The sequence below is a fragment of the Ailuropoda melanoleuca genome, chromosome 10 (assembly GCF_002007445.2).
Source record: "Ailuropoda melanoleuca isolate Jingjing chromosome 10, ASM200744v2, whole genome shotgun sequence".
In the NCBI taxonomy this organism is placed as follows: Eukaryota; Metazoa; Chordata; class Mammalia; order Carnivora; family Ursidae; genus Ailuropoda; species Ailuropoda melanoleuca.
Window position 1 is genome coordinate 103,269,409 of NC_048227.1, and position 27,942 is coordinate 103,297,350.

General features: G+C 43.8%; 1 protein-coding gene across 1 annotated transcript in view; it reads right to left on the reverse strand.

Moving 5' to 3' along the window:
• The window catches only part of PRKN (parkin RBR E3 ubiquitin protein ligase), a 1,042,635-nt gene that overhangs the window by 185,416 nt on the left and 829,277 nt on the right, over positions 1 to 27,942 (reverse strand). The window contains exon 8 of the mRNA XM_034669425.1: positions 8,505 to 8,566. Within this exon, the coding sequence (XP_034525316.1) occupies positions 8,505 to 8,566 (62 nt within the window). The remainder of the gene's footprint in view (positions 1 to 8,504; positions 8,567 to 27,942) is intronic.

Below are 27,942 nucleotides of genomic sequence, written 5' to 3' on the forward strand. Positions count from 1 at the left end.
TATTTGGTTCCCTTCAAGGTATGGCCCACATTTCTGTGGATTCCTTTGAGCCACTTACAGCACAACATTGGCAATGCATTGAAAGAACCTGACTATATTTTCTAGAGAGTTGTAACAAATCAGCACTAAGTAGAGCAGAATATTTATATTCATCTGAGTGCAAAATACACACAATGGTGGTAAAGTGATAAATGGACCCCAATTGGGGAAAGTGAAGAGATACTGATCAGTTGGTACTACTTGCATCATATGCAAGGGCTTTCTTTACTTATCAATAATGGGGAGCATTTTACAAACAGAACTGAAGGAACGTGATTAATTTGTAATGTGCACTAAGTCTGTGTAGAAACTGTCCTCAGGTGAGCTCAAAAGAAGCAAAAATCCCTTGTTTATTGTCTTTGGAATCACAGTGACTGTGTGCGCACCTGCGTGTGGGTAGACATATTCACCCTTACCTGCCAACTAATGCTGTTTAAGCTGTTAAAACTAGTTTGCCAATTTATAGATACACTTTCATAAAATGGATAATCCACAGACAGATAACTAAGATAATTTAGAGGGACAGCATGATATTCGCAAAAATTTTTGAAAATAAATATTAATACTAACAAAAAGCATACTACTTTGCCTCTAAGGAAAAAAATCTTGAACATTTCTCATATTTCATCAGATTATAACGAAACTGCACTCCATTAGTACAACCTATGTAGGTAAAAATCTCAACTCATCGTTATGGTTTATATTTTATTTATTCAAGGAGTAAATTATTCAGTCTTTATGTGTATGCTCATGGATTCTCCTAAGAACAGAAAATATTCACTTTAAAGTATAAAGTTCATAGAAGTTTCCATAAACTGCTATTTTAAGCATCTGAATAATGAATCATGGGAGAGTATAATCAAAGAGAGGCTGTATTTTGGTGGTCTGTAGTTAGGTAGGAGAGTTGAGTTGGGTAGAATATTGTTCTATAACGAAGCAAAGGTCATGGGTTCAAATCCCACACAGGCCAGCTCATTTCCCCTTTCCTGCCGGCCATTGACTGCGTGCTAAAGACTTGTGGTCACTCGAGGGGTCAGGCTGGGAAGGGTCTGCGCCTGACTGTCCCGCACCACTGGAAAATCACCCAAAAGACCTGCGTGGGAAGACACGGACCTCTTTGTCATGATACTGGATTTGCATGCTTTCCTAAGAAAAGAAAGCAAAAAGGAACCTAAATTTTAAAAACCGCAGGAAATCTGAAGTACAGGAATACCAGGTAAATCGAAAATCTGAGAAAACTGGCAAATGTTCTGTCAAAATGAGTCACAGCTTGTCAGCGATCCAGGCACTCCGCGGCAGCTTTTCAAATCCTCTGAGCAGGGAAGGAGGCTGTTTTGGTTCTGCTGTGGAATTTTCCAGAGCATCCTTTTGGGGGCACTCAGGTACAGCTACAAAACAACCCCCACACAGGCTGGGGCTTGTCTTGCTTTCCTCTCCCTAAATTCTGGCTTCTGTGAAGTCTCAGCCCCAAGCACCCGGGATTCCCTCCCTGGGTCCTTTCTCTGAATCCCGGGGAGGAGAGAAAACCCCATCAGAAATACCATTCGCGGAACTACTACTCTGCGCCAAGCGACAGTGCCAACACTTCGCCTGTGCCGTTCATTCTCTGTCTACGCTGGGGACTAAAAGATGAGGTCACCGAGTTACACAGAAGTTCAGTCCTTTGCTGACTTTCACACAAGCAGGACACCCCCGATCCCGGATCAGAAATCAGGGCTGTGGCTCTAAAGAACGCCCTTTCCCCAGGACCAAGCTGCGTCCACTTCTTCTCTTTTTTTCTTTTTATTAAAAAAAATTTTTTTTCCCAACTCACTCTTCCTCAGTCGTCTTTTAGAAAGTAATGAAAAACAGTTTATTATAGAATTTCTTCTCTGGATAAAAAAATCTCAAATAACTTTACAGAGAAACACACGTTTATGATGAATCCATTTCTCCTTGCTATGCGGAGGATGCCCTACTTTCTGTATGTATTAGAATTAAAAAAAACCCAACAACACTTGTTAAATTCTCAGTCACCGTAATCTGATTTTTCCTCATTTGCAGGTATTTGGCCCTGGGGGAGGTGGGGACAGCCTTTGAGGGCTTGCCGGCCACAGTGATGCCTAGTCTCTGTTCTGTTGCTAATAATGTTTTCTTTATCCCTGGACATCTGTCATCGACTGATAAAGTAAATTGGCTGGAGGAAGGGCTGGACCTTGTTCACTGCATAGAAAAAACAGTCATTAGGATGGCTGACATCAGATGTTAAGGAGAAAACAGATCAAACAACACCTGCAGTATAACTGGAGCAACAGACTCGATCCTGGGTTGCAATTTATGAGTTTTTTTCTTTTTAAAAATTTTTATTTATTTATTTTATTTTTTCAAAGCAATCTCTACGCCCAGTGTGCAGCTCAAACGCATGACTCCCAAATCAAGAGTCACGCGCCCCACTGCCTGAGCCCACCTCGTGCCCTGAAGTTTGTGCTTTTTCAGGTGTTTCTGATGATTTGATGTCAAAAAATATTTCAACTTCCAGTGGTTGTGGAATCTTCTGGAAAGGAGGTCAAAACCAATTGGCTGCTTCATCCCTTGTCCCTTCTGTGGCCATGGCAGTGCCCCTAGGAGGGCAAGGCTATGCAGGTGGGTTCCCGCAAACTGTTTTCCTCACAGGAGTTTCTATGGTGAATGTGACTCCAGAGACTTCTGGAGGTTTTGCAAACAGGACGCTAAGCACATGTTGTTGATAGGGCAGCCAGGATGGGGCGGTGGGGGCGGGGCGTGGACACGTGTTATTTATTCTTTACTACAGTCCCTGAGAAATGGTTTTGCGCAGTACCACTGCTGGCCTCCAAACTCCAGCGCCTCACCTCAGAGGAAGGGGATTTTTCTCTGACTTCCTCGAGAGGCTCTACGGTGCTCAACAGCTCCTCTCCCCCTCCCTGTCTCTTCCTCAGCTTTCCTTTCCTCGAGCACATTTCCAAATGTTGGAGCTCCTTAGTAGTTCCTTGTCTTTTATCTCCATTTGGCAACTGCCATGGATTAAAAATACCATCTGCCCAGGGCGCCTGGCTGGCTCAGTCAGCAGAGCATGTGACTCAATCTCAGGGTCATGAGTTCAAGCCCCACATGGGGTGTAGAGATGACTTAAATACATAAACTTAAAAAAATAAAATAAAATACTGTCTGCATGCCAGAGACCCCACATTTATCTCTCCATCTCTGACCCCTGACCATCGTCTCCTTTTGAGGTCTATCTCAAACATCCAAATCCCGACTTGCCTCCTTCTCCATGCTTTAGGTCCATCACATCTGCTCAGAGTAGAGCCCTGGATTCCTCACCTCCATCCTCACCTTCCTACCATCTTACACATCTCGGTAAGATAGAACTGTAGGACTCCTGCGTTTCCCTGACCCACAGCTAATCAATCCCCGAGACCTTCCATCCCACCCCTGAATATTCACTTCTTCCTTGTTCTTCTGCCAACTGTTCCGATCCAGACACTGCCCATATGGGAGCAAGACTGACATCCTTGAAATGTAATTTGGTTAATGCCCACCTCCTGCTTAATCTTTCAAGAATTTCAAACTTAGAATTAAATCTAAATCTTGACCCCGGCCTACATGGTGTGGACAGTCTTCATCCCTCATCACTGTCCTCGGATCTGATTATCTTCCGGCCACACTGCTTTTATTAAGTGGCTTGAACAGAACGATCTCTTCACCCCTTGGGGGTCACTGGACCTATGCTTCTGTCTGCCTCAAATGCTTTTATATCCACTACTGAGATCCCAGCTCCGTGAACAGTGGGGGCCTTCTCAACCTTACTGTTAACGGTTCCTTGGCTCCTTATCTAAATTAGGTTAAATCTCAATCACTGTTCGTTTTCATCTTAGCATTTTCACGGTTTGTTCTTGTGATTTCCTTGTTTACCATTGTATCTAACACTTGCACAGTAATAGTACAAAAAAGGTATTCACAAAATATTTGTTGACTAAATGAACTTTGTTTCCTTAAAATTCTGGTGATTGAACCCGAGGCGGGGAAGCTGGTGTAAGTGTAGGTATGTCTGAAACACAGTTCTTCTGAAGGCTCTCACGGCCCTAGGGACTGATGACAGACACCGCTCCTGGTGGGAGCTTTTTTTTTTTTTTTTCTTTTAAGGCTCACCTTGAACTTTGGAGTAGCTTGTTACCTACTACTTGGGGACATGAAAGGTGCTTTATGAACGTGAATTATAAACACAAGTCACAGACAGGGCCAAGAAGCTAAAGTAAATGGGTTCTGTTAAATTTCAAGAAGTTTTAATTGTATTTTTATTTTAGGAAGGTAAATTATTTATAGTGTTTAGTGATTTTTTTTTAATCTAGATTTCAAAAATCAAGTGCCTATTAAGGACCAATGAAAATGGAAAGGAATCACATACGAAGAAATTAGATGGCCGATAAGCATCTCCCCCACCCAGCAATGGATTCATAATTAACCAGGATCTGTATTCATCTTATCAATTCACTTCTAGGTGCACATCATACTTATTTGATTGCCTACCTTGTTGCTACTAGTTCAATCTACTGATTTGAGTATAAATAATGTAAATAGTATTTAAATCAGAAACATTTTCATGCAGCACTTAATATTTGCAACTTACTTTGCAATCCTATTTCCAAAAATTCTAAGAGATGGCTGACCATTTCTCTTCCTTTTCTAAAAAAGGAAAAGCCACATTAGCAGGGGACTGCAATGATGTGTCCAAGGGCACTTGTAACACACATTAATATAAAAGTTCATTTTGTCAAGTGATAAAAGTTGCCTCTAGCATCCAGAGAGCCTGAACCTTCCATCAGCTCCTGGAGACGGGGAGGCCACTCTCCACCAACCTGCAGGAGTGGTGAGGCTGGACCGCTCGGCTCTCCCTTCAGAGCCTCAGCCACCGTCTGCCCTGAGGCCACCAGCTTCTGTCATGTATCATCAGGGTAGAAATACCCCAGACTGACACATCCGATTTATATCAGTCCCCAAAGCAGTCCCTGGCTCCCCTGTCATTGTCCTGTCTGACCCTCACCCCCACACGCGGTTCGGTGCACCACTTTGTCCTACTTTGTCCTTCAGTTGCCGGACTCCCTCCCCTGTGCTCGGGATGCCAGGGCTGGCAGTAGTAACTACCTTGTGACTTCAGCCCACTTCCAGGGTTCTTCTCACGTTCTTCCCTCACTGACACTGGCTCCTGCCCTGGGACCACTTCCCCGCCGCTCCCTCACATGGTTTCTGCACACTTTGTACCACCAAGCATTGCTCCGCAACGCTCCAAGCCGAGCAGTTCTCTTCTCTCCCGAAACCCTCCAGCCCTGAATTTCAAACCATCAGGCTCCACTGGGTGTACTTTTTCTACCTGCAGGCAGTTCCTGAGCCCCACCTCCCTCAATCTCTCTCTCCCTCCCTGCCCCCCAGCCCCATTTCTTGAAGCTTCAATTTCTGACTCACCACAACTTTCTCCAAGTCTGCTCTGGTGATAATTCTGGAGGGCCTCAATGCCCACATGGGTCACACTTCCACCACCCTGGCTTCCCTAGTCCGTGACCTCAACTTCTGCAGTCAACTTTTCCTCTATCCTAACTCAGCCACCAGCGCCCCTGGTCCGCTACCGACCTCACCATTGCCAGTCCCTGCATGCCTCCACAATTTCACTGTCAAGGATCCCAGTCTTTGGCCAACACCTACTCTTCCAGCTAAACCTTGCTAGTACTAAACTCCAAAAACCCTTTGGACCCACTGGGACCTGGAACCAATGGACCAACTACCTTCCCCACCCCTCTCGCTTCTCATCCCACCTCTCTGCTCTCCTAGCTGAAAACCAAACTCTGAGTTAAACCCAACGCTGTGTCTTCTGCACCTGTGCCTACTAGGATGATGGATCTCACTCCAAACTCATTCCTTTCCCAAGTTTATTTACTCCCTGCCCTCCTAAATGACAATTTCACCATCCTTTCCTCTCCCTGGAAAGCTCTGCCCCCATCTCCACTCTCAGCTGCCAACTTTGCATCCTATGTCACTGAGAAAAGAGGAAAACCAGCAGCAATGACCCTGCATATTCCGCCATCTCCATGGCCACCAGGCTGAGCATCCATCCTCGTGTCTCAGGCGGAGCCTCCACTCGGCGGTTGTGAGCCCGGACATTGTTCCTGACGGTCTCTCCTCTCCCCTGCATCACCAACCCCCTACTCCTTTACAGAGTCACTCCCAGTGGCCCATAAACATGCCTCAGCTTTTCCTGTAAAAAAAGGAAAATGATCTTGATTCCACATCCCCCCACCCCAGCTGCCTCATTTCTTGGCTTTTCTTTGTAGCTAAATTCCTCAGAAAAGAAGTTACTGATTTTGCTCTCTCCCATTGCTCTTCCTTCTCTCACATGAACCCAAGTCAAGCAAGCTCCTCCCCCACCCATCCCCTGGTCAAGGTCACCAATGACCTCCCAGTTTTGAATTCCAATGTCCATTTCTCACCGGGCTGCTGCTTGCTCAGCACGGAGCATGGATGATCTGTCTTCCTGCTAGAAATGCTTCCTGCCTTTGGCGTCCAGTGCACACTCTCCCTGATTTCTTCCCACCTTACTTCAACCACACCTTGTATTTTGTAACGCTTTTTACGTGCAATGAGCATCACAGAGGGTCACTTCCAAACTTCTGTACTGGCTTCATTCTCTACCTGGAAAGCGCCTTTCCCAGGCGGCGCCAGGATGCCTACCCGCACGCCCTTCAGGTCCTCACTCCCAAATCACCTGTTCAGTGAGGTTCTTCCTGACCCCCTTATAGAAAATTTCACCTCTTCCCCTAGCTACCACTGCCCCCTTTTTGGTTTTACTTTTCTCCATGGCCATAATAACCACCTAGCATAATGTATATTGAACATGTCTGTGTGTATATAGCGTAACAGTTTTCCGCCGATCGGTATTCCTTTCTCACTCCTGTATCCCGATAACCGAGAACGAATACTGAGCAGGTGCTCAGGAAGTATTTCCTGAATGAAAGGAAAGAAGGAAGGAGGGAAAAGTGTTTTTTTCAGGAAATAAAGATCAATATTGCCGTGATACACCATGTTCCCATGTTGCACAAATAATCAGAGTAATATTGATTTTGATTATAGCTCGATTAAATTTCTAGGAGAATGCAAAGTGGCCTGACTTGTATGCAAATCTGAGATGATTACAGTTGGCTTCTTTCCCTACTAATCACCAATGACTCTAACACAAATAGGGAAATAATTTGCAAATATTGGTACAAGTTAGAAGAGAAGCCTCCATTATCTGAGCGGAAATGTCAGGGCAGCAATCAGTAATTCTTACTTTAAGAAATCTCTCAGGCTTTCACAGGAAAATGGCTGGGAGATGCATGTGTTTTCCTAAATAGGTATGTTTGAGGGAGTCGGTTATTAAATCTCACCTGAAATGGAGGATAACTGATTTTGCTTATATGTGAAGAAACACTTATGCCTGCTGAAATCTGGAATTGGTGGTATGAAGACACAAAGGAGACATTCTGAAACCCGTTAAATCAAGGAATTGGAAATAATTCTAGTTTTGTACCCTCCCCCAGTTAGCTCTTTTCTGTCTCTAATCTAATATTGGACACAGGCGCCCAACTTTGCAACATATACATAGCAAAGAAAAACACACCAACCACAAACTCATCGACAAAACTCATCTCCCTCTGCAGTTCCCTGGTCAGACGTGGCAAAGGTGACCTTTGGGGGTAAAAACCAGTAAGAGAGGGTGACATAGGTCATGCCCCATGTCATCAACCATTTGGTGTGAGTATTTCAAGAATAACTTGACATCAAGATTTCACATAATATGATGGAAGCTGTAATTTGATACAAAGATTAAGAAATGTATTTGTACGCAGCCAAAGCATGTGTGCATGTGTGTACGTGTGTGTGCATAATTCAGCACCCTGAATCATTTACTTAGCACATCTATTTAAAATCTGACATCTCACTGAGCACCACAGTGCTTAAATAATCTACTTTTAATGGGCCATCCTTTGTATATAAGTCACATGTGCACGTCCGTAGAGAATGCAGTTGCATCAAACTATGGAGACGTGCAAAAAGTGCAAAGGTCTGGTGAGAGGGGTGGGCGCCCTCACCCACAGCATCGCATTAGGGCCGTCTGTGACCGCTGGTCTCTTGGGCGTCATGCATCTGGACACTAACTTGTTGGCTTCTCTGCCACTGCATTGTGCCTGCTCACTGCCGGCATCCTGAGGTGGAACGCTCTGGCAGGTAGCAGATGTACCAATTAATAACCTGTCAGGACTGATGGATAGAAGAGGAAAAGAGTGTCCTCGCACATATCTGCGGTGTGGCTTTCTTCCGCATTTTAGGGTGCCGAGGGTCGGGAGACACGCTCTGCCTCCCTGGAGACCGCCCAATTGTCTCATTAGTGTCCATCTCTCACGACACGCCAGCGCTGCCTTGAGAGGCTGACTCACCTGCTCTTCTCCCAGAATCCTGAAGTGATGGAGCTCTTTAATCAGGGAGTTGGGGCAGCCAGCTGTTGGGGAAAGAATGAATCACAAAGGCGTTAATTCCCATTCTGTGCGGTAACGTGTTCTTACATGCAGTTACGACTAGCAGCCACCAGCGCTGCCGGGGAGGATGCAGACGGCCACTCCCACCACACATTCTAACCAGCCACATAAAAGCCACACCTCTGAGGAAGCTATGGCCATCTGGTCCCCCACTGTGACACTGGGAAGGAGCTGCAGGTGAGCCCAGCCAGGCCTGGTCTCCCTCTTGATCGTGACCTGGCCTTTGGAGGGCTTTAGGCCACAATGTCATTTCTCCCCAGGACGTCACTTGTCCCTCATTGAGAGCCAGGATTCCGTGGGGCTGGGGTGGGAGAGTTGGTGAGTATAGGTTCATTCTGCTTATTCGTCACATCCTGTTTCCTCGCTCTGCAGAAAGGGGCCCTGCACACGGAGAAGTAAGAAGGAAGACAGAGAGCTGGACACCGCATCTTCACAGGATTTGGTTGTCGTTCAGAACCTTGCCCGGTTCTTCCAGGAGGCTCTGTCAAGACCAGAAGGATCCTGTCTTTCAGTTTGGAAAGGGGCTCTTATGGAAAGGATCTGGGAAGAGGGCCAGGATAGTCAGGGTGCCCATGACCTTCCATTCTACCCAGTCAGTAAGAGCCTCTTCAGGCTTTCCCATTCTCTTTCTCTAGTTGTAAAAAGAAATAAATAAATTATATATATGCATGCCAGCACATGCTTAGCTATCCTTTAAATTATGTTCCATCCCTGTCCTTTTAATTGAATAATTGTACATATCAGTTTGTTGTTATTTAATATTAGCTCTAGTAACAAAAATTGATATAAAAGCCCATTTCTTAGATACAATCTATGGATTAGACAATCTGTTGAAGTTTCTACTAAGGAATTGGGTTGTATGCAAAATGCACCAAATAATCACTGTGGTGTTGTTCATGTTACTCAGCACTGTGCCGTAAGGGTGATGGAAAGTACCCAGGATGTCCGTCTGGGGAGGGCGGGCTGAGGAAGGAGGGAGCTGTCATCTTCGAGAGGGTGAAGGAGTTATCCTTTGCAAGAGAGATTATATTTGTGGTTCATTCTAGAAGGTAGGATTAAAACTAAGAGGCAAAAATGACACCAGTAGACTTTGGTTCAACAGAAAGAAATTTCTTTTTTTAAAGATTTCACTTATTTATTTGAGAAGCGAGTGTGAGCGAGCTCATGAGCATGGGGGAGGGGCAGAGGGAGAGGGAGAAGCAGGCTCCCTGCTGAGCAGGGAGCCCCATGTGGGGCTTGATCCCAGGACCATGACCTGACCTGAAGGTAGATGCTTAACCAACTGAGTCATCCAGGCACCCCCAACAGAAAGAAATTTCTAACTTAAAAATGGAATACATTGCCTGATGAGCTAATAACTGTGGGTTTTCAGACACAGGCTAAATGACTATTTCTGCAGGATACTGTAGAGATGAATTTGACTGGGTCTGTTCCAATTCAGAAATTCTGTGGTCATGTAAAATGCCGAAACACAGTTTTGGTGTTTGATGCTATATTTGACACAGTCTTTGATATTCTAACGTTTCACACCTTGTGGGAGTGGTTTACAAATGCTTACCAAGTGGTACAAAAGAGTTTTAAAAATATAAACAAAATGTAAACAGGCGATGTCACCACCTGATGGCAGACCAAGAAAATAAATGACAATCCCAAGATGAAATCCCAAATGAAGATTTTGGTGGAAAACACAGTATGTTAATTGCCTTGGACACATCCAATGCTATAAAGAAGGGAAGCTAGATCCTTGACATTAGAACTGTGTTAGTCCAACTGGATGCCACGGACACGTGGTCTGAAGGTTCTTTTGAGATATTCGTATCAGAATTGTTATTCTGATAATTTTCTAAACAATTAGGAAAAGTCACGATGGATCACTTGGTTGGCCACAATTCAACTAAGAACTATGGTGGAAGTTCAGCCTCATATCAGTTCTAGAATTTCAGATCATCTTGGGAACAAGAAGTTCCGTGAAACCCAAAAGGAAAGAGCCGAGGCAGAATTACAGGGATGCATTCCCAACGAGTGGGGGGCTCCCGGTCTGGCGGCAAGTGTAGGAGGTTCACGCGGGAGAGGCACCACGGACGCAGCGGCGTGGGCGTGCGCAGATCAGGGGACGCTGGCCAACCAGCCAGGCCTTGGTGGCCTCCCAGGCAACAATTTAATTTCAGCAAAATGCCGGCATCTGTGATATGAAATTTACAGAGTTAACTGGGATACTTTCAGTTTTGTTCTTTTATTTAATATTTAATTTACTAATTTTCATTTGGGCCTTCCAGTCGTGTAAGCATAAAATGTTTATGTCTGAATTTATATCTAGACAGATTTGAGAGATACTATTTTACGAAATAATTTTATTCAACCTTAGAAATTTTAGAGGCTTTTTAAAAAAAGTTGTCCTTCATATCCCTCAAATTTGAGAAAAACTGATTTGACTTACTTTACTGGCAGGTAAAATAAGAACCAGAATTTAAAATTAGCCTGTCTTCGGGATTTGTATTCTAACATTCCCCTAAGATGTAACTACAAGGATTGATGTCAATGAGAGTTCCAATATAAACATCTTTCACAGAAGACTAGATAATTACTCGGAACACCTGGTAGGTGGAATAAAATATAATAAACAAGGACAGATATGGCATCAGTTAGAAGGGAAGACGTGTGAGGGGGTCAAGATGTTTACAAGACCACGGCAGGGGCGTCTGTAACTGTGCTTGCCACAGGAGCCTCAATGTGGGAAACGGACAGATGCAAACATCACGTGAAGGTGACTTTCAAAGTCACAAAACTAGAAACACAAGATACATGCAGAATTCAGCAGTGTGAGGGGGAGGGGGGAGGCGCCAGGGGGAAGAAAGAGCCTGGCAAAGAAGGACTACACGAACAGTGTTGTTAATGGCGGTGCTGCACTCTTGCCTTCTCCAAATTCCTCACACAGAGTTACACACGCGTGGCAATGGGTCACCTTCTGGAGCCACGGTTGACTACCTGGACCAGTCAAATCCTCACGGTGTCCAGCATCATTCTGCCTTCAGGCCCCTGAGGGGAGATCTTTTCTCGAGATGCCAGAGAAGAGGCTCCAATTAAAAGACGCACATGGTGGGGCACCTGGACGGCACAGTCGGTTGAGTCTTTCACTCTTGGTTTCAGTTCAGGTCATGATGTCAGGGTCATGAGATCGAGCCCTGCGTCGGGTTCCCGCTCAGTGTGGAGTCTGCTTGGAATTCTCTCTCTCCCTCTGCCTCTGCCCCTCCCGCTTGCCTGCCTGCTCCTGCCCAGCAGGCTGCTGCCTCCAGCCCTTTGCACTTGCCGCTCCCTCTCTCCGGAGAGCTCTTGGCCCCGATGTCTGCATGGAAGTCCCTTCTCAAATGTCACCTTCTCAGTGACAGTGTTTGGGGCCACCCTGTGTGAAACTGCAGCCTGTTTTCACCTCCATGTCCTCCTCACACTGTATTTTCTCCAGAGTGAAATCATCTTCTAATGTACCCTCTACCTCATGTCCTTTATTTTCTGCCACCCGCTGCTGAAATGCAAAGGGGATGAGTGTAGGGATGGGTGTAAAGCTCTTGTGGTGAACGTGGAGATGAGGGCCCCAGCCCTCCGCAAGGAAACACCGTGGCCAAGCTGTCACAGACAGTGACAGAGCCGGGCCCTCAGCTGCAGACAGTTGCCCCATCTGAGGTCATGCCTTCCAGGGACCCCAACCTGCTGCGCAGGACAGGGAGGGGGACCACCTAGGTGTTTTGTCCTGACACCAGCCTCCAAGGGCTGCATTTGCTCCCAGACTTTGTCAGGCCTGAATGACAGTGTGACTCTTTACTCCGCCTGATCCGGCTCCCTTCGCTTTCTTTCCCAGACACCATCCTGATAAACACCAGTACTCCACCCTCTGCCTTGGACTTGGCTTCCACAGAACCCAGCTGGCAGCTTTCAAGCGCACCACCCCTGAATTTCATATCCCCTCCCAGTTATGTCCCCCATATCGATCCCTCTCTACTCCACCAGACTGAAAGGGGAAAGGGTGCCTATTTCTCAAAATAGGGCTCATTCTTCACCCATCGCAAACTGTCCCTGCTCAGCCCCTAGTAGGCCTAACTCACCGTCCACTCTCTCCCCTCACGCTTTGCCGCTCTGTGGAGTGTTCACTTCAAACTAAGTACTCAAGTTTTTCCTTTAAATATTCAGCAAAAATCCAGCCTTGAGCATACAGTTAGTACCATCTCTTCCTTTCTGCTTCCATCCAATGGTCTCTGAGGAAAAGCCCACAGCCATTGCTACCACTTGAAAATAGCAATTGGAGATATGGATTCCAGAAGGGAAATACCAAAATTGGGGGTTTCATGCCTTTTAAAAGAGTTCCTGTGGTCATGGCCTGGATGGATGCTCTGGTTCTGTGCTAACTGGCTGGCTCTGTGCTCCTGGATAAATCAGCTACTCCCAGTGCCAAGTCCTTTTACCAAGAATAATCCCCATCTCTACATCGAACAGCAGTTTTGAATGTATGTGAAAGCAACACGCAATGACAAACAAATTAGTACGTGAATATATTGCTAATGGTATTAATGGTGTTTCCACGTCCAATGACGGCTGCTGCTACTTCTTGTAAAAATTTCCTGTGTTTAAAAGGGAAGCTGCAATTTGAAACAATTGCTACATGATCTATCATCTTAAGAAATAAAGGTTAAGACTTCTTTTCTCAGCTCTGATGTGTGAAGGGCTTGGGAGTTGTGACCCCCATCCTTACAATAAGGAAAATCTGGGCAAACCGAAAATTAGTAATTTTTCTTAGACCCTCAGGGAACTGATGTCACCCTGATATCTTGAGAGGCGGGCAGATCCAGCCAGTGACAGCTAGACCTGCCGGCGTGGAGCGCGAGCCACTGGAACTGCACACTGGGGGCACCTTACCACGGCAATTTCAATGAACTACAGATTACGAGGCAGAGATTGTTGGAGGGGTCAAAGACGGACAGAACGAGACATGAAGGTTAGATGCTGAGCCATTTCCCTTATCAGAAGAAATTCCATAATATGTTGACTTTAGCAGGTGACTGACCCAAAGTCAAAGTCCCAGGAGTCTCAGATGGAGGGTTTCACAGTTGATGTGATGGGGACCTGATCACTGTCACTAGTCTTGGCAGGTCAGAAGGTGAAAACCATGACTTGTTTTGGGAGGGCAAATGTGAAGCTCTAACTTGCTTGGAAAACATATTAGACAATGGTTTAGGGGGAGAAACACCGAATAGAATATGCACGATGCTAGGCATTCAAATATGTCGTTGTCGTCTTTCCTGGAGAAAGAATTGCCGAGGAAATGAACTAAGTGGCTAAGTGGCAGTGTTGCATCCAGAACTATTTTGGGTGTCATACAGGAGGAACAGAAGTGTCATATTGCCTGTGAAGACTGCAAATCTAGTTGGGTTGAAAGAACAGACTAAATGGTCACACTTCTGTGAATGAAGAACGTGTATAAAATCAAGAATGTGTGAGGCGTTGGCATGCATATCAGGACATGGGATTCTTCCTGAACATGCCTGGAAAAGAGCAACTGTTGTCCAGACAAGAGGTATTTCCCTGGTTGTCACTGTCCCGGGACCCCCTCTGCTACCTCCCCCCGGGTGGATTCTGCAGTCTCTTTATCCCTCATGCGGGGGTGGGGGTGGCACTCTCAGTCCCAGCCTGTCACCCTCCCCCCACTTCCCTGTCGCTGGCCCAGGAGGAAATGAGAAGTGACAATGACGCAAGAACAGGAGAAGGAAATGAAGTGACGGTTTGGCTGTGCAATCTTGGGCCAAAGATACTACAAGAGCTCTAGAGCCTTCACTTCCTACTTGTAAAAATGGGAGGAAGAATATTCAACTTATGGGGTTGCTGTCCACAACGTGCGTAGGTATCTACATGTTTGTATATCCATTACCTAGTTGAGCTCCTCGTACACCGTGGGCTCTGGAATGGTAGTTGCTATTCTGAGAGTCTTTGGAGAGCAGGGGCGCTTGTCAGACTGTGCTTGAGACGGCCGTTCTGCTGTCCTCCCAGAAATCCCTTGTTGCCTAAATCCTCGATATTTAGAGGTCAATTTTGCTAAAGGAGCCCACCTTCCAATAACAAATTTGAGATTATTAGGACAATGTGCTGAAAAACAACAGATTATCAAGTATGTGTGTGTGTGTTTATAAGGTACACGTATATATACACACACACATACATATGTTCACATGATCATACGTGCTTAGGAAAGCATGGTTAGTACACATTTAAGGCTTTAAGTTTGTTGCTTTTTATTAATTCATTTATTCATTTACTCACTCTACTAATCTCAAGTGATTAATAATCAATTTTATATTTTTATTTGATATCATTAAACTTTAAGACAGATTTTTACCTTTGAACTTGCTGGAAGATATTTTTTATCTCCCTGGTCAATTCAGATTGCATCATTTACATATCTATATTTACAAAGTGAATGGATAGAGGCAATCAGGAAAAATAACTGAAGCCCCAGATCTCCAGGCACATCCAATTATCCAAATATGCAAAAGGGAAACTGACTCAAATTTTCGACAAAAGGGACAGTTAGCAACTGCTTAATGTACCTTCTGTCTAGCCTTCTGAGTCAGCCGTAACACATAGTAAGGGCATCACTTGCGTATACAATCAACAGATGGATGATTATGGCAAACAAGCTGTGGTTTAGAAACAAATATTCCACAAAGATGTCAAAGAAGAGAACTGAAGACTCATAATTCTGTTGAACCAGAGCTGATCTGTTTTGTTGTTGTTGTTATTGTTGCGGGAGGCGGAGGGAGCTCTGTTTCCGACTCGCGGCTGCTTTGTAATATTAGAGGCTACTTGCCTTCTGTCACCCAGCTTGTGAGTGGAGCAAATGACAGAGCTGAGTAATTGACAATTCTACCTTGAAATTCTACCTCTAAATCCCAGACTCTATGCATTGCAAACTACTTTCTGCCCTGTCATGATGGTTTAACAAAAATGAATATTAGATTTTGCATATAAATATGCTGTAAGTTCAGAATTTCATATACCTCATTATTTTAATCCTCGAACTTATCATAAGATTAGTCTGTTTAACTGGAACACACTTCTTGTGTTTGGGGTAGAAAAGATGCTACCCTATACCAAAAATCTACGTACAACAGAAAACCAAAAGCAACACAAAATTTTAGAGGTTAAAAGGGTTCATCATGGAGTGACTGGAAAAATGAATAAAAAGGGAGCAGGACCACGGGCTTTCTTTGGTGGTAGAGCCAGTCCTTATATTCATACTGTGCATCATTGTATTTTCCAAAAGAGATAATGCATTCAATGTGAATGCATTGCCACACAAAGCTCCTATCAGTGGCAACTAATTAAATTGAATTAAAAAGCGTATTTAGGGGCACCTGCTTGGCTTAGTTGGTTAAGCATCTGATTCTTGATTTCAGCTCAGGTCATGATCTCAGAATTGTGAGATCAAGCCCCATGTTAAGATTCTCTCTCCCTCTCTCTGCTCCTTCCACCCTCCCTCTCTTAAAAAAACAAAACAAAACAAAAACAAAAGGCATTTTTAGGGCTCATATGTAGTAGTGCCTATCACAATTTCTGTTGCATTTAATTATTTGTTAATATCTGCTTTTTCCACCTGGGACGCAGAACTCCATGAGAACAGGGACTTGCTCACAGCTTCATCTAGGCCCTGGGAACTGTGTCCAGCACAAGGGTAATACTCAAAAAATATGGGCTGAATGATTAAATAAATTAAGGGGGGAAATCCGTTGCCTTCTGGTTCTCACAAACAAGAGCATTGGAAAACAGATGACTTTACAAGCCTGTGCAGTTAATTTAAGGACCTAGGAGAGATAGTCTATTTGCCCTGGGGTCAGTTTTGTGAAATCTCAGAAATGAATTATTTCATATTTTAAATGCAAGGTTTAATTTTTTTTTTTAAAGATTTTATTTATTTATTTGACAGAGATAGAGACAGCCAGCGAGAGAGGGAACACAAGCAGGGGGAGTGGGAGAGGAAGAAGCAGGCTCATTGCAGAAGAGCCTGATGTGGGGCTCGATCCCATAACGCGGGGATCACGCCCTGAGCCGAAGGCAGACGCTCAACCGCTGTGCCACCCAGGCGCCCCGCAAGGTTTAATTTTTAAACACAAAATATTAACATGCCACTACTCAAGCAAGCAAGGGTTCTTTAGATGCTCCATTTCCTATTGGCCTTGTCAAAATAAAGCTAATTTTCAGTGAGAGTGGAGTCCTGTTATAAATGGAAGACAGAGGCCAGGTCTGCTGAGTGGGTTCAGATTGGGCCACCCTGACGGGCAACCACTCAGACCACTGCAGAAATGTCCAAATATCTTCCTTCAGACAGCCACACTACTACCAAATGCTATCTGATGATTTTGTTTATGTCAATGACCATCTGATCTCATTCCTATATTTTATGGAGTGGCATTTAATTTCTTCAATGAGCCAAGATAGATTGATGTAATTCAGAGTCACGGATTTGAGAATGAAATGTCTTCACTTTCAAACAACTCGTAGCTGTCACTATCTCTAGACGAACCCCTCTGTCAGTCCAGAATTATCTCCCACAGTGTTGCCTGTAGCTGCATTTCAGACCCTGTCTCAAGACTTCGTTCGGTGACAGGGACCAGAGGATCAGAAGATCAGCCAAAGAATTCCATTCTAATAATGAGGCATTCTTATGGTCAGAAGGATTATTCTAGATGCTAGTTGTAGCTTTGGAGTGATAGAGATCATATCCAATCCTTTAAAGCCTTTATTAGCCTTCTCTCTCTCCTGGGGCAAATACCCATTTGCCTACAATAATCTGTAATATATGTAAAAATTTATAGGAAGCATCCAGATGTTCATTTCCCTTCCCTCTGTTCTTAGATTTGAGCTTGTCGTTGGCAATATTCCTTTTCAAATGTGGTACTGGGGAAGTCTCCTGTTTATTCATTGTTGCCACACTCACCCATGTATTTGGCATCAGACACCTGACCCCACTGGGGAGCCAGAGGTTGAGATTTTGTGTACTTGATTCTAAGAAGGCTTTGACAGACATATTCTGTTTGCAAGGTCAGGCTTCTTAGATGAGAGTTCTCACAGTTCCTTATTTTACTCTGATATCACACTGGGGCATTTCCTTCTAACCTACTGATAAAATGTTCTGTGATGGCCACTCTGAACTTGGGACCCAAGAGCTTGTCCTAGAATAGTCCCCTAACTTGTTGGCCTGGGGAAAGTGTAAAAACATGTCACTTGTTTGAATACTTAAAAGTCACAGATCAGACCAAAAAACTGTAAAAAAAATATGTTTCACCCTTTTGACAAATAACACTGGAAGCTAGGGATTTGGAACTCTCGGACCCCTGGGAGGTCTGCTCCTGGAACTCCCTGGCCTTTCCTGCTCCTCTTATCCCAGATTCCTGCCTCCTTAGAGGGACTCTCACCTGTCCGGCTGGTGGGGCCCGCAGGCTGCACGACCCAGCCCCCACCAAGAGTCACCCTGTGGCCGATATCTTCAGGAAGACAGAGCCAGTTAAGGCCTCAGGGCTATTTGTGCAGGAAATTCTGAACCCCCCTGTATCGAAGAACCCAGGAAGGGCTCAGATCCTGTGCGCTCTTGTGGGCTGAGGTGTAAGTGGAGGCCAAGGAGTGGCCTACGGCAGAGCCGCTCTTGGTGATGGAAGTACTTCCTGCCAGTAGCCCAGCCCCACCCTCCTTCTCTTTCACCCCCTTATACTATCTGACCTTGGGTCAACACACATTCCTTAAAACTATTCTCGCTGCAGTTGTAGACTTCCTTACCATTCTTCTCCCCATTCTTTCACTTCTTTGTGTCTTTGTTGTCCCTTCCCATCTCTCCCTTCACCCAAACATGAGTTCAGTCTCCAGCCCGTGGTATCCCTGTTTCTCTCTCTCTTCCAAGGTACCTGACTGCTTCAACAGTGTGTCTTCTGTCCATCTCCAACTGTCAGCTTGTTTGCTCCCGGCGTCCAGGGACCCCAACCAAGTGAAGAAGTTCCACAGTGAGTGCCCCCCGCCCCCGCCGTGACTTCTTCCATAGTCAACTGTGGTGAATCCCAGCTGGCTCTTAATGATCACATAGACCTCATATGTGTTCACACTAATTGGTTTTCAGTTGATGGCTGAAACTGATATCAAACTCATTGCTTTGCAGTTTCTGAGATTTAGTCCTTCCTCATTTTGAAGAGGTAAAAAAAAAAAAGTCCACTTCCCAAACTCTGAAGTCTTTCTTTCTTCATGGCTGCTCAAAGACCCCTGGCAGTGCCTCTGAGGTGACATGTGGTGCGTTTGGAGACCTAATGGCACTTAAAATACTTCTGTGTTCCTTGTTCTCTTCTCACTTTTCTTACGCAGAGGTTCCTCCTGAAATTGTCTGTTCTGTCCTTTCCAACATGGGAAACATTGTCTTTGCTCAAGGAAACAGGAAAGACTGGGCTTGGAAAGCTTTTCTAACATTGTGCTGTCTTCCTCAACGACCGCCTTTCCCTGTTGTCTCATGTCCTTGACCCAACTTTTGAAAAGCCTGTTTTGTTGTCTTTGGTCATTGAAATTAGAATGTCATCTCATTCTGGGCTTATCTGGATGATAGGCGCACAGATTTGTGCTTTTCCCGTGTTCTTTCTGCTGTTAAAATCTCACTCATTTCTCCCACCTGCTTTCTAAAAATCTGAGCTCAATGTAAATAAAAAGAAGTTTGGTATTGCCTGGTTGCTATTAAAAATGAATACGGACGTTTATTTTTACAAAAGCACAAGAAGACAGAATTGAATCCTATTTTTTTTTTTTTTTAAAGATTTTATTTATTTATTCGACAGAGATAGAGACAGCCAGCGAGGGAACAGAAGGAGGGGGAGTGGGAGAGGAAGAAGCAGGCTCTCAGCGGAAGAGCCTGATGTGGGGCTCGATCCCATAACGCCGGGATCACGCCCTGAGCCGAAGGCAGACGCTTAACCGCTGTGCCACCCAGGCGCCCCTGAATCCTATTTTTTTAAAGGATAACTTTTAAACTGGGGTTTTTACTTCGATTAATATCTATAATCAACATTTGCTTTCATTCGGTTCCATATAATAAGACTATTTTACAATTTAATTCGGAATCTCCTCAGGAAAATGCACTATAAAGTGGATCATTTCCAGAAAGTCCCTGATAACTATTAAAAAAAACCTCCAACAAACAAACAAACAAACAAACAAACAAAAAACCTTGCGGATTAATTGAAGTATAACTTTTTTGGAAAGCTTGTGCTGACTCTCCTCAGTAACCATGCTGTGAAGTTGAGGAAACTCATTTGGAAAATATATTCCCTTGAAAAGCATTAAAAGCCACATGAGTCTTCAATCACTATTTTTCCTTTTAATTTCCTTGCAAATCATCATGGGGCAATTGCGATATCCTTTGGGTTCAATGGAAAACCGCGAGCACCCGGGCTTGGGATAAAAATTGAAATGGATTTCAGCTCTCTGATGTGCCACAGGCACTGGCCACATGACACAAATAATCTGCAATTTGCAGATTGCTGCTGTTTGGTGTGAAATGCTTTCAGGATTAATTTCTCTCTTGGCTATAGCTTAGAATCCCTAATGTAGGCTTGACAATTACAGTTACTTTCTATTTTTCCCGTAAGTACAACTTTGGAAAGGAAACTGGCTCACGATGAAATGGCATCAAAAATAAATCATGATTCAATGTGATCAAAGATAACACAGCACAACACTGAACAGCTACCGTCAATCACAAGCCAAAACAGGGTGGGTTTGATGAGCTCCTTCCCACTCTGGTTAAGCCGGGCTGATCGGGGTCTACATGCCCTCTGCCGAAGTAGGCATTTCTGAATTAGTCTGACAGCCAAGTGTTAACCATACCCAAGGAAAACTCACTAAGATACCTTGACTGAGCAGCTCCATTCAAAATTTCAAAGCATTATTACTTTGATGAATAAAACCAGGCTCATCTCAATAATTTCTCCCTGCTGATAGGTTATTTATGACTATGAAGTTCTTCTCTGTAGTCCTTTTCAATAGCCAACACTTGATGAGGCCAAGACACCCTAAACCAGTTACAAAGAATCTGGAAGTTATTCACTTTTCACCTAGCAATTTCACTTGGTATGTTTCAGAGAGAAAATTAGAGTCACACAGAAATACTTGCAAGAATATTTAGGGCAATGTTTCTATAACAGCAACAACAAAAGAAAACATCTGAAATGACCATCAAGAGAAGAGACAAAGCCCTCCAACAAGCATCCACCATGTACCCCCTTGTTCCCAGGCCTTTCGGGGCACTTGGGCCACGTTAGTGGAAAAATGAAAAGACAAAAATCCCTCCTCGGAGCTTGCATTCTAAGAGGGATAGACAATTAAACTATTAAAGAGGAAAATGATGAAATACCTCTAGAAGCGATGAGCACTATGTAAAACAACAACAACAACAACAACAACAAAACAAAAAACAGAAGAATGTCAGGGAGATAAGAATAGGTGGGATCGTTTTAAATAAGGTGCTCAGAATATCTCCTGATGAGAAAATGACATTTAAGGCGCAAATTTCAGAAAGTGAACTAATTAGAATTAGTTGGGGTGAAATGTACCAAATAGACAAATTTCAAAAACATGAAGTCAAGAAAAAAGCTGCAATAGTTCACACATAGTACGATGTCATTTACAGGAAGTTCAGAAAATATCTTGAACGATATGGATTCATACAAATACACTAATCATATAAAATAACATGCATGCATGATAAACACCAAACTTAGGAGAAGGAGTAGATAAAATAGGATCATAGAAAAAGGGAGGGGGATGCTTCCAACCTATCTGCAACATTTGCACAAAGAGATTTTAAACCTAAGCAAACTTCACTAAGAGAGTCTCTTTTAAAATAGGGCTGGGAGGCCATGAGCGAGGAGGAAGGAACGCAGGTCCTTATCAGGAGGACACAAGTACCTCTGGAACTTGTCCAGCCAGCTGTGCCCTTCAGCCTGGATCATCTGAATTCTCCCCTTTGCCAGGAACCAATCCAGTTTTACAAGTTTCAACTGCTCATTTGCATGTGAACCGATCCCAGTTAACCCAGTTTCAATCCAGTTTGCACAGAAGGACCTGAATGAGAACTACACTCCGGACCTTTCACCTTTATAATGTGCCCCCTCTTTGTCTTTCTCAGAACACAATTTAGGTTTCTGCCTGAGTCTTGTGTCTCCCGAATTGCAATTCTAATTGCCCAAATAAAAGTCCATTTGCTTTAATTTTCAGGGAATTCTTTCTGGGTTGACGCATTTATTATAATAATTAGTAAAAATAAAAGTTCACATTTCTATAACACTATGTATGAAGCACTCTTTTCAGTGCTTTGTGTAAAATAACTCATTTAGTCTTGCAACAACCCTATGAGAGGTACTATTAGCTCCAATTTACAGATGATGAAACAGACATAAGAACATTAATTAACCTGGCAGTTACCTGATGCAGCGAGAAGAGACACCAACGAAGCTGGGTAGCGGGTTCCTGAGCGTTCACTGTGTTCCTAGGTCTCCTTGCCTTTTTGTAACTTTTCATAATTAAAAAAAAATACAAGAAAACCTGAAGTACATATGAAGAGACCTTGAAAAAAGTTGAATAAAAATTCAAAAACTTGTAGACCTGAGTATGTATTTATCATGAAGATATTATGAAGTTTAAAGAAGGAACACCTTCTAATATCAACACGGTGTTGCAAGCATGGCTCCTCTGAGCAGATTTTGTAGCCTTAAGAGTAAGCCGAAAGGAGCCATAAATATCACTTATTCAGTTCCTCACTTAGAGATGAGGCAGTACTACCCACAAAGCACACGAAGCCTCTTCTTGGAGCTCAGAATAGGGTGTATTAAGCTCAGATGTTTGTCATTTCCTAATTGAAATGCACACTGGTATAGTTTCTGGTCTGTTGTAGCTGCCGTATTAATCCACAGGTCCCTTCTGAATCAATTCCCGGGGAACGAAATGACCCATCCTCCAGCGAGGAGCTGCCGAAGAACAGGACCCATTGATAACGAGAGGCAGCCAGGTATTTCTCAGGTGTTTTCATTTCACTACCACTAATAAATATGATTATTGTTACTGGCGGGAGGTGAGTTCTAACCAAACAGTCGCTCATTCCATGCTGAATCACTTATCTGTGTGTGTCTACTGTGTACGAGGCCAGGTGCTACAGGGAGAGCAGAAGTGAATCCGGAAGGGGCTCTGGCTTTGCGGAGCATGCAGAAGGAGTAACATGCACATAAATAGAGTCACAGCCGAGTGTGCCATAAGCAGTCAAGAAGGAGGTGTTAAAAAAAAAAAAAAGAAAGAAAGAAAGAAGAGAGAAAGAAGGAGGAGAAAAAGGATCAGAGGCCTGAAGGCTGGAGGCACCTGGTATGTACGGGAACCAAGCAGCTGTCTGCACGCAGATGGGAACTGCAAGCACCTGCAACCACACAGCTTGGCTACTGGGGCTGAGAACTGGGACCTAATTGTTTCAGAAAATTCCTGCCTCAGAAGATAAGCTTGAAATGCAGAAAAGCAAGAAAGACAATTATCATATGGTTTCACTCATTTGGAACATAAGAAATAGCAGGAAGATTGGTAGGAGAAGGAAGGGAAGAATGAAGGGGGGGTAGAAGGGGGAATGAACCATGAGAGACTACGGACTCTGGGAAACAAACTGAGGGCTTCGGAGGGGAGGGGGGTGGGGGATTGGGATAGGCCGGTGATGGGTATTAAGGAAGGCACGTATTGCATGGTGCACTGTTTGTTATACACAAACAATAAATCATGGAACACTACATCAGAAACTAAGGATATACTGTATGGTGACTAACGTAACATAATAAAAAATTATTATTAAAACAAAACAAAACAATTATAGTTTAAATAAAAAATAATATGGGTTAAAAAAAAAAGAAAATAACTCCACTGTTTCAAGGCATTTCTGCAAATAATTTACCACAGTTTGCTCATCTGAGCAGCCATCTCCTTTAACAGGACAGTAGACTGCTGCTTACCTGGGCAAAGGTTCATGTATCAGGCAACAGTTTCTTATCATGCCCCCCTTCGAAAACTTTGACTCATTGTGTCTACCAATCCCCACCTTTTATGTCATGAATCTTGCCCCACTTCAGTCAGCCTTCCCACTTAAGCCAGACCCCCAATCCCTATAAATCCTGGCATCTCCTTCCTGTAAGAGCCCCACGGCTGTTAGCGTGGTGAGGTCTCCCTCTCCGCAGTAAGCCTAATAAACACTTTACTCGATCAGGGGACTTTCTGGTGGTAATCTGGGAGAACGGACACGGAGTATATGAAAGGCAAGAGAGAAAATGAAGTCACAGAAATTAAAAACATTTAAAATTTTTCTTATTTGTGAGTTGTTATATCAAAACAGTCTTAAAAAATTAGAAAATTGTTCTCAGTGTGTATATTCTTGGTACTTTGCCTACACCTCTGTATTTCATAAAACACTTCCTTTGCTATTGACCTATACTGTAAATGCTTTTTGCCTTTAAATTTCTACAGGTGGTGTTTTGGTAATCTGATATCCTTCGGATTCCAAATTTAATTTTGATAGTCAACTCAACACACATGAGTGACCACTGGGAACATGAGGCTCTCAGAGTGGAAAGTGCTCCCAGCCCACCATCTCCTTGTCCTGCTGCTCTCAGAAGTTCATTCTTTTTTTTTTTTTAATATTTTATTTATTTATTCAACAGAAACAGAGACAGACAGCGAGAGAGGGAACACAGGGGGAGTGGGAGAGGAAGAAGCAGGCTCATAGCGAAGGAGCCTAACGCGGGGCTCGATCCCATAACGCCGGGATCACGCCCTGAGCGTGAAGGCAGACGCTCAACCGCTGTGCCACCCAGGCGCCCCCAGAAGTTCATTCTTGGTTGAAACAAGAGAATGGAAAGGGGGAAGCAATGGAGACCCCATTTTGTGGCCCCTCAAACATGTTTTCCTGTAGGTGGTTTGTTTACCCAAATGAGCGTGTCAATGTCTACTTAGCTGTTTGGGGGAAAGAACCTCTGGGGTTAAATCCCTGAGTGCATCCAATCAAACAGGAGACCGAGATTATGTACATTATATCAGAAAAAGCTTCATTCAGCAGGTTTAGTATGTTATCTGGGTGACTAATTACCATGGTTAAGTTAATGAGGTTTCTTTAGGGTAAAAGAATTCTGAGTACCAAACAATTTATGGACATACAAGTTTTTGGGAGATTCCCTGTTTATAAACTGGAAACTTCCAATATTTTTTTTTGAATACTACACTTTGTCCTAGAATGGTTCTTTATTTATTTAGTTTTAAAGATTTTTATTTATTTCAGACAGAGAGAGAGAGAGAGAGAGCGAGCATGAGCAGGGGGAGGAGCAGAGCAAGAGGGAGAAGCAGGCTCTCCACTAAGCAGGGAGCCCAACGCGGGGCTTGATCCCAGGACCCTGGGATCATGACCTGAGCCGAAAGCAGACACTTAACTGGCTGAGCCACCCAGGCGACCCATAGAATGGTTCTTTAAAATGGACTTCCTCAGGACATATATAGGCATTACTCCATTTGAGGGAATAAATAATATCGCAAACAATATTAAAGAAATAAATGTAATTGGATTTTAGGAATTGATACAATTCTAAAGGGGGCCTAAAGACGAGATGAAGAGATCAGTGAAGGGATGAAGTGGGGTGGGAGAAGGAACAAAAAAGTTTATATTTTTATAAGTACTTAACAGCATTCTGTTTCTGACTTTTTGCATTTTAAATTTATTTCAGTAATTTCCCCAGTTGCTTTAGCGCTAAGCTTTTTGTTTCTTTTATTTGTCTTAGTGTGGGCATAATTGCATTCGTTATTGAAAGGCATATTTCAAATTCTTAAAAAAAACACAACAAACAATAATTTTTTCAGCTTTCTAAGGGCTGCCACTTAGATTCATCATCGTTTTTTTTACATAGCTCAGATACTTAAAGTTTGTGTGCTGGTGTGATATACATTGGAAAGAGACAAGATAAATAAAACCAAAAATCCAATTTCAAGGACAAATAACAGCTTCTGTGATGGGGAAAAAAATAGAGCATCAGCTCTATTTGTTAATGTACTATGATTTGATTGTATAGATCTTTATATCTTCCTACATGAAAATCAGTGATCATTATTTAATTAGCTAAGATGACTAAATATGAGTAATTCTTGTCTGTCAGCAAAGTTCTACCAAGGAGTCCAAGTCTGTGATCTATCTTCTGAAGTACAGCCCTCACGGCCTTGCTGCTAGAGGAGCCTTGAGAGCAGAGGGATAATGAGGCCTCACACATTGAGCAAGTTTCCAGTTACCACACCAACCGCTGGCAAAGACTGGGGTCCATTCACATCCTCTGTGCTGCCCAGCTGACAGCACCATGGCCTGAGAACGAGCCCTTCTACACAGCTGAATCCAGCCATTTTGCCTTGAATACCTCCATTGGTTTATAGACTGTTTGCTTTAAGCCCTTGTCAACTACAAAATGAAAAGGAATAGACTCTGGTGTAGTCAGTGTTTCAAAGCTGACGATTATCCTGGTAAAAACCTTCAGTCATCTGCAATGTCCTTTTGGAAGTTCTTAGACCCACCCACATTTACCTTCAGAACTTTCCAGGATTGGAATAAGCTGCTCCAGTGAGAAAGCCCCTCAACTGCGGCTTCATCCTGGAGGATGAGGTTAGTGTGTTGACGTTTTGGGCTCGGTTCACCAATTGTGGTCTGAACTGTATGTGCTGTGCTTGCGTTTTGGTTATTTGGTGGCTTTGCAAATGTTAATTAGCTATCACGTCCAATAAGTACAAAAGCACAAGGAGTACTTTTTTGGGGATGGGAGTGTTGAGAGAGAAGAGGCCCACAAAATCTGGAATCAGAGATAGGATGTTAAACAGAGACGATGCGTTAAAATGGAAGATGGTAAGAAAATGACAAACATGGCAGCAGCCCCAGGGCTGAGTCACTGGACAACATGAACAAGACTGATTTATGGACTCTGTGAACAGCGCTGTGCCCAGGCCATTAGTAACGAGCAAGGGATAGGAACGTGATAGGAAGTGGGGAAAATGGAATCCAATCGACATTGATTTAGAAGGCTGGGGTTTTCACTGGGGACTTCAAGGAGAGGGTTGGGGAAGCGCGGCTGTTGAACTGTGTGCGCAGAGGCTGTCAAAGCCAAGTCCAGCCAGTGAGTGCCAACGCACAGGAATTCCTTTCTATGCTTCACGCTTCGTCACTGACTACAGGTTTTAGGATAGCCGAAGCTGGTCTATTTTTGAAAATAGGTGTCTAACCACAAGAAGGAAGGCTTCGATGCACCCCCACAATCCATCCAGTGGAAATACATGGGAGGGTTGCAAATGAGATACTCCTAGTCACTTCTGATGCACGAAAGAAATGAATTTTCAGAAAATAGACTGCCTGTAAGCAGAGAAACTTTGCCATACTTGCCTCATCTTATTATCTAGACTACTATTAATAATGTGGTTCATTAATAGTTATCTGGGGAAGATTTAAAACAAAATAACTCATCCTCCATATTTTTTTCTATTCCTCATTATTCACGGTGTAGTTTTTAAATAGGAAGAGAAAAACAAGGGCATATTTATGGGAGAAAGTACGTACTGTTATTAGACATACTGAAATTAACTCTGGCTCATTCATTCAACCCATATTTACTGCCCGCATTGTTTTATGTAGTGGGGATACAACAGCGAACAAAACAGAAAGGCCTCTGCCCTCATGTTACTTATATTCTAGATGGGAAAGCAGACAGGAAAGAAACAAATAACAGAATGCCAAATGTTGATGGGTGCCACCCAAAACAATAGAGTAGTGATGGGGCCCGACAGAGAACTATTCTATGTGGGTGATTAGAAAAACATCCCCCAGAAGATGCTACCTGGGGGAGGAGGATGTAGGCGGAGGACACAGCAAGCAGGCATGTGGGAGGAGGAAGCGTGTGCTGATGGGATGTTGTGGGAGCCAGTGGGCAGGGTGGGCAAAGGAGAATAGAGTCGTAGGCAAAGAGGTCCTCCCCACCCTCCAGGCAGGGTCCTTTTAAACCATTTCTAAGGATTCAGGCTGTTAGTATTAATAAGATGGGAAGGTACTGGAAGGTTTTAAGCAGAGGAGTAACATGATCTGTTTCACTTAAAAAAAATTCAGTTTGGCTACTGTGTTAGAACAGCTCGTAGTGAGCAGACTGAGGCAGAGAGCCAGCTATGAAGCTATGACCCTGTGCAAGTGAGAGATGACGGTGGCTTGGACGAGGGTGGTGGTGGAGAGGAAGTGAAA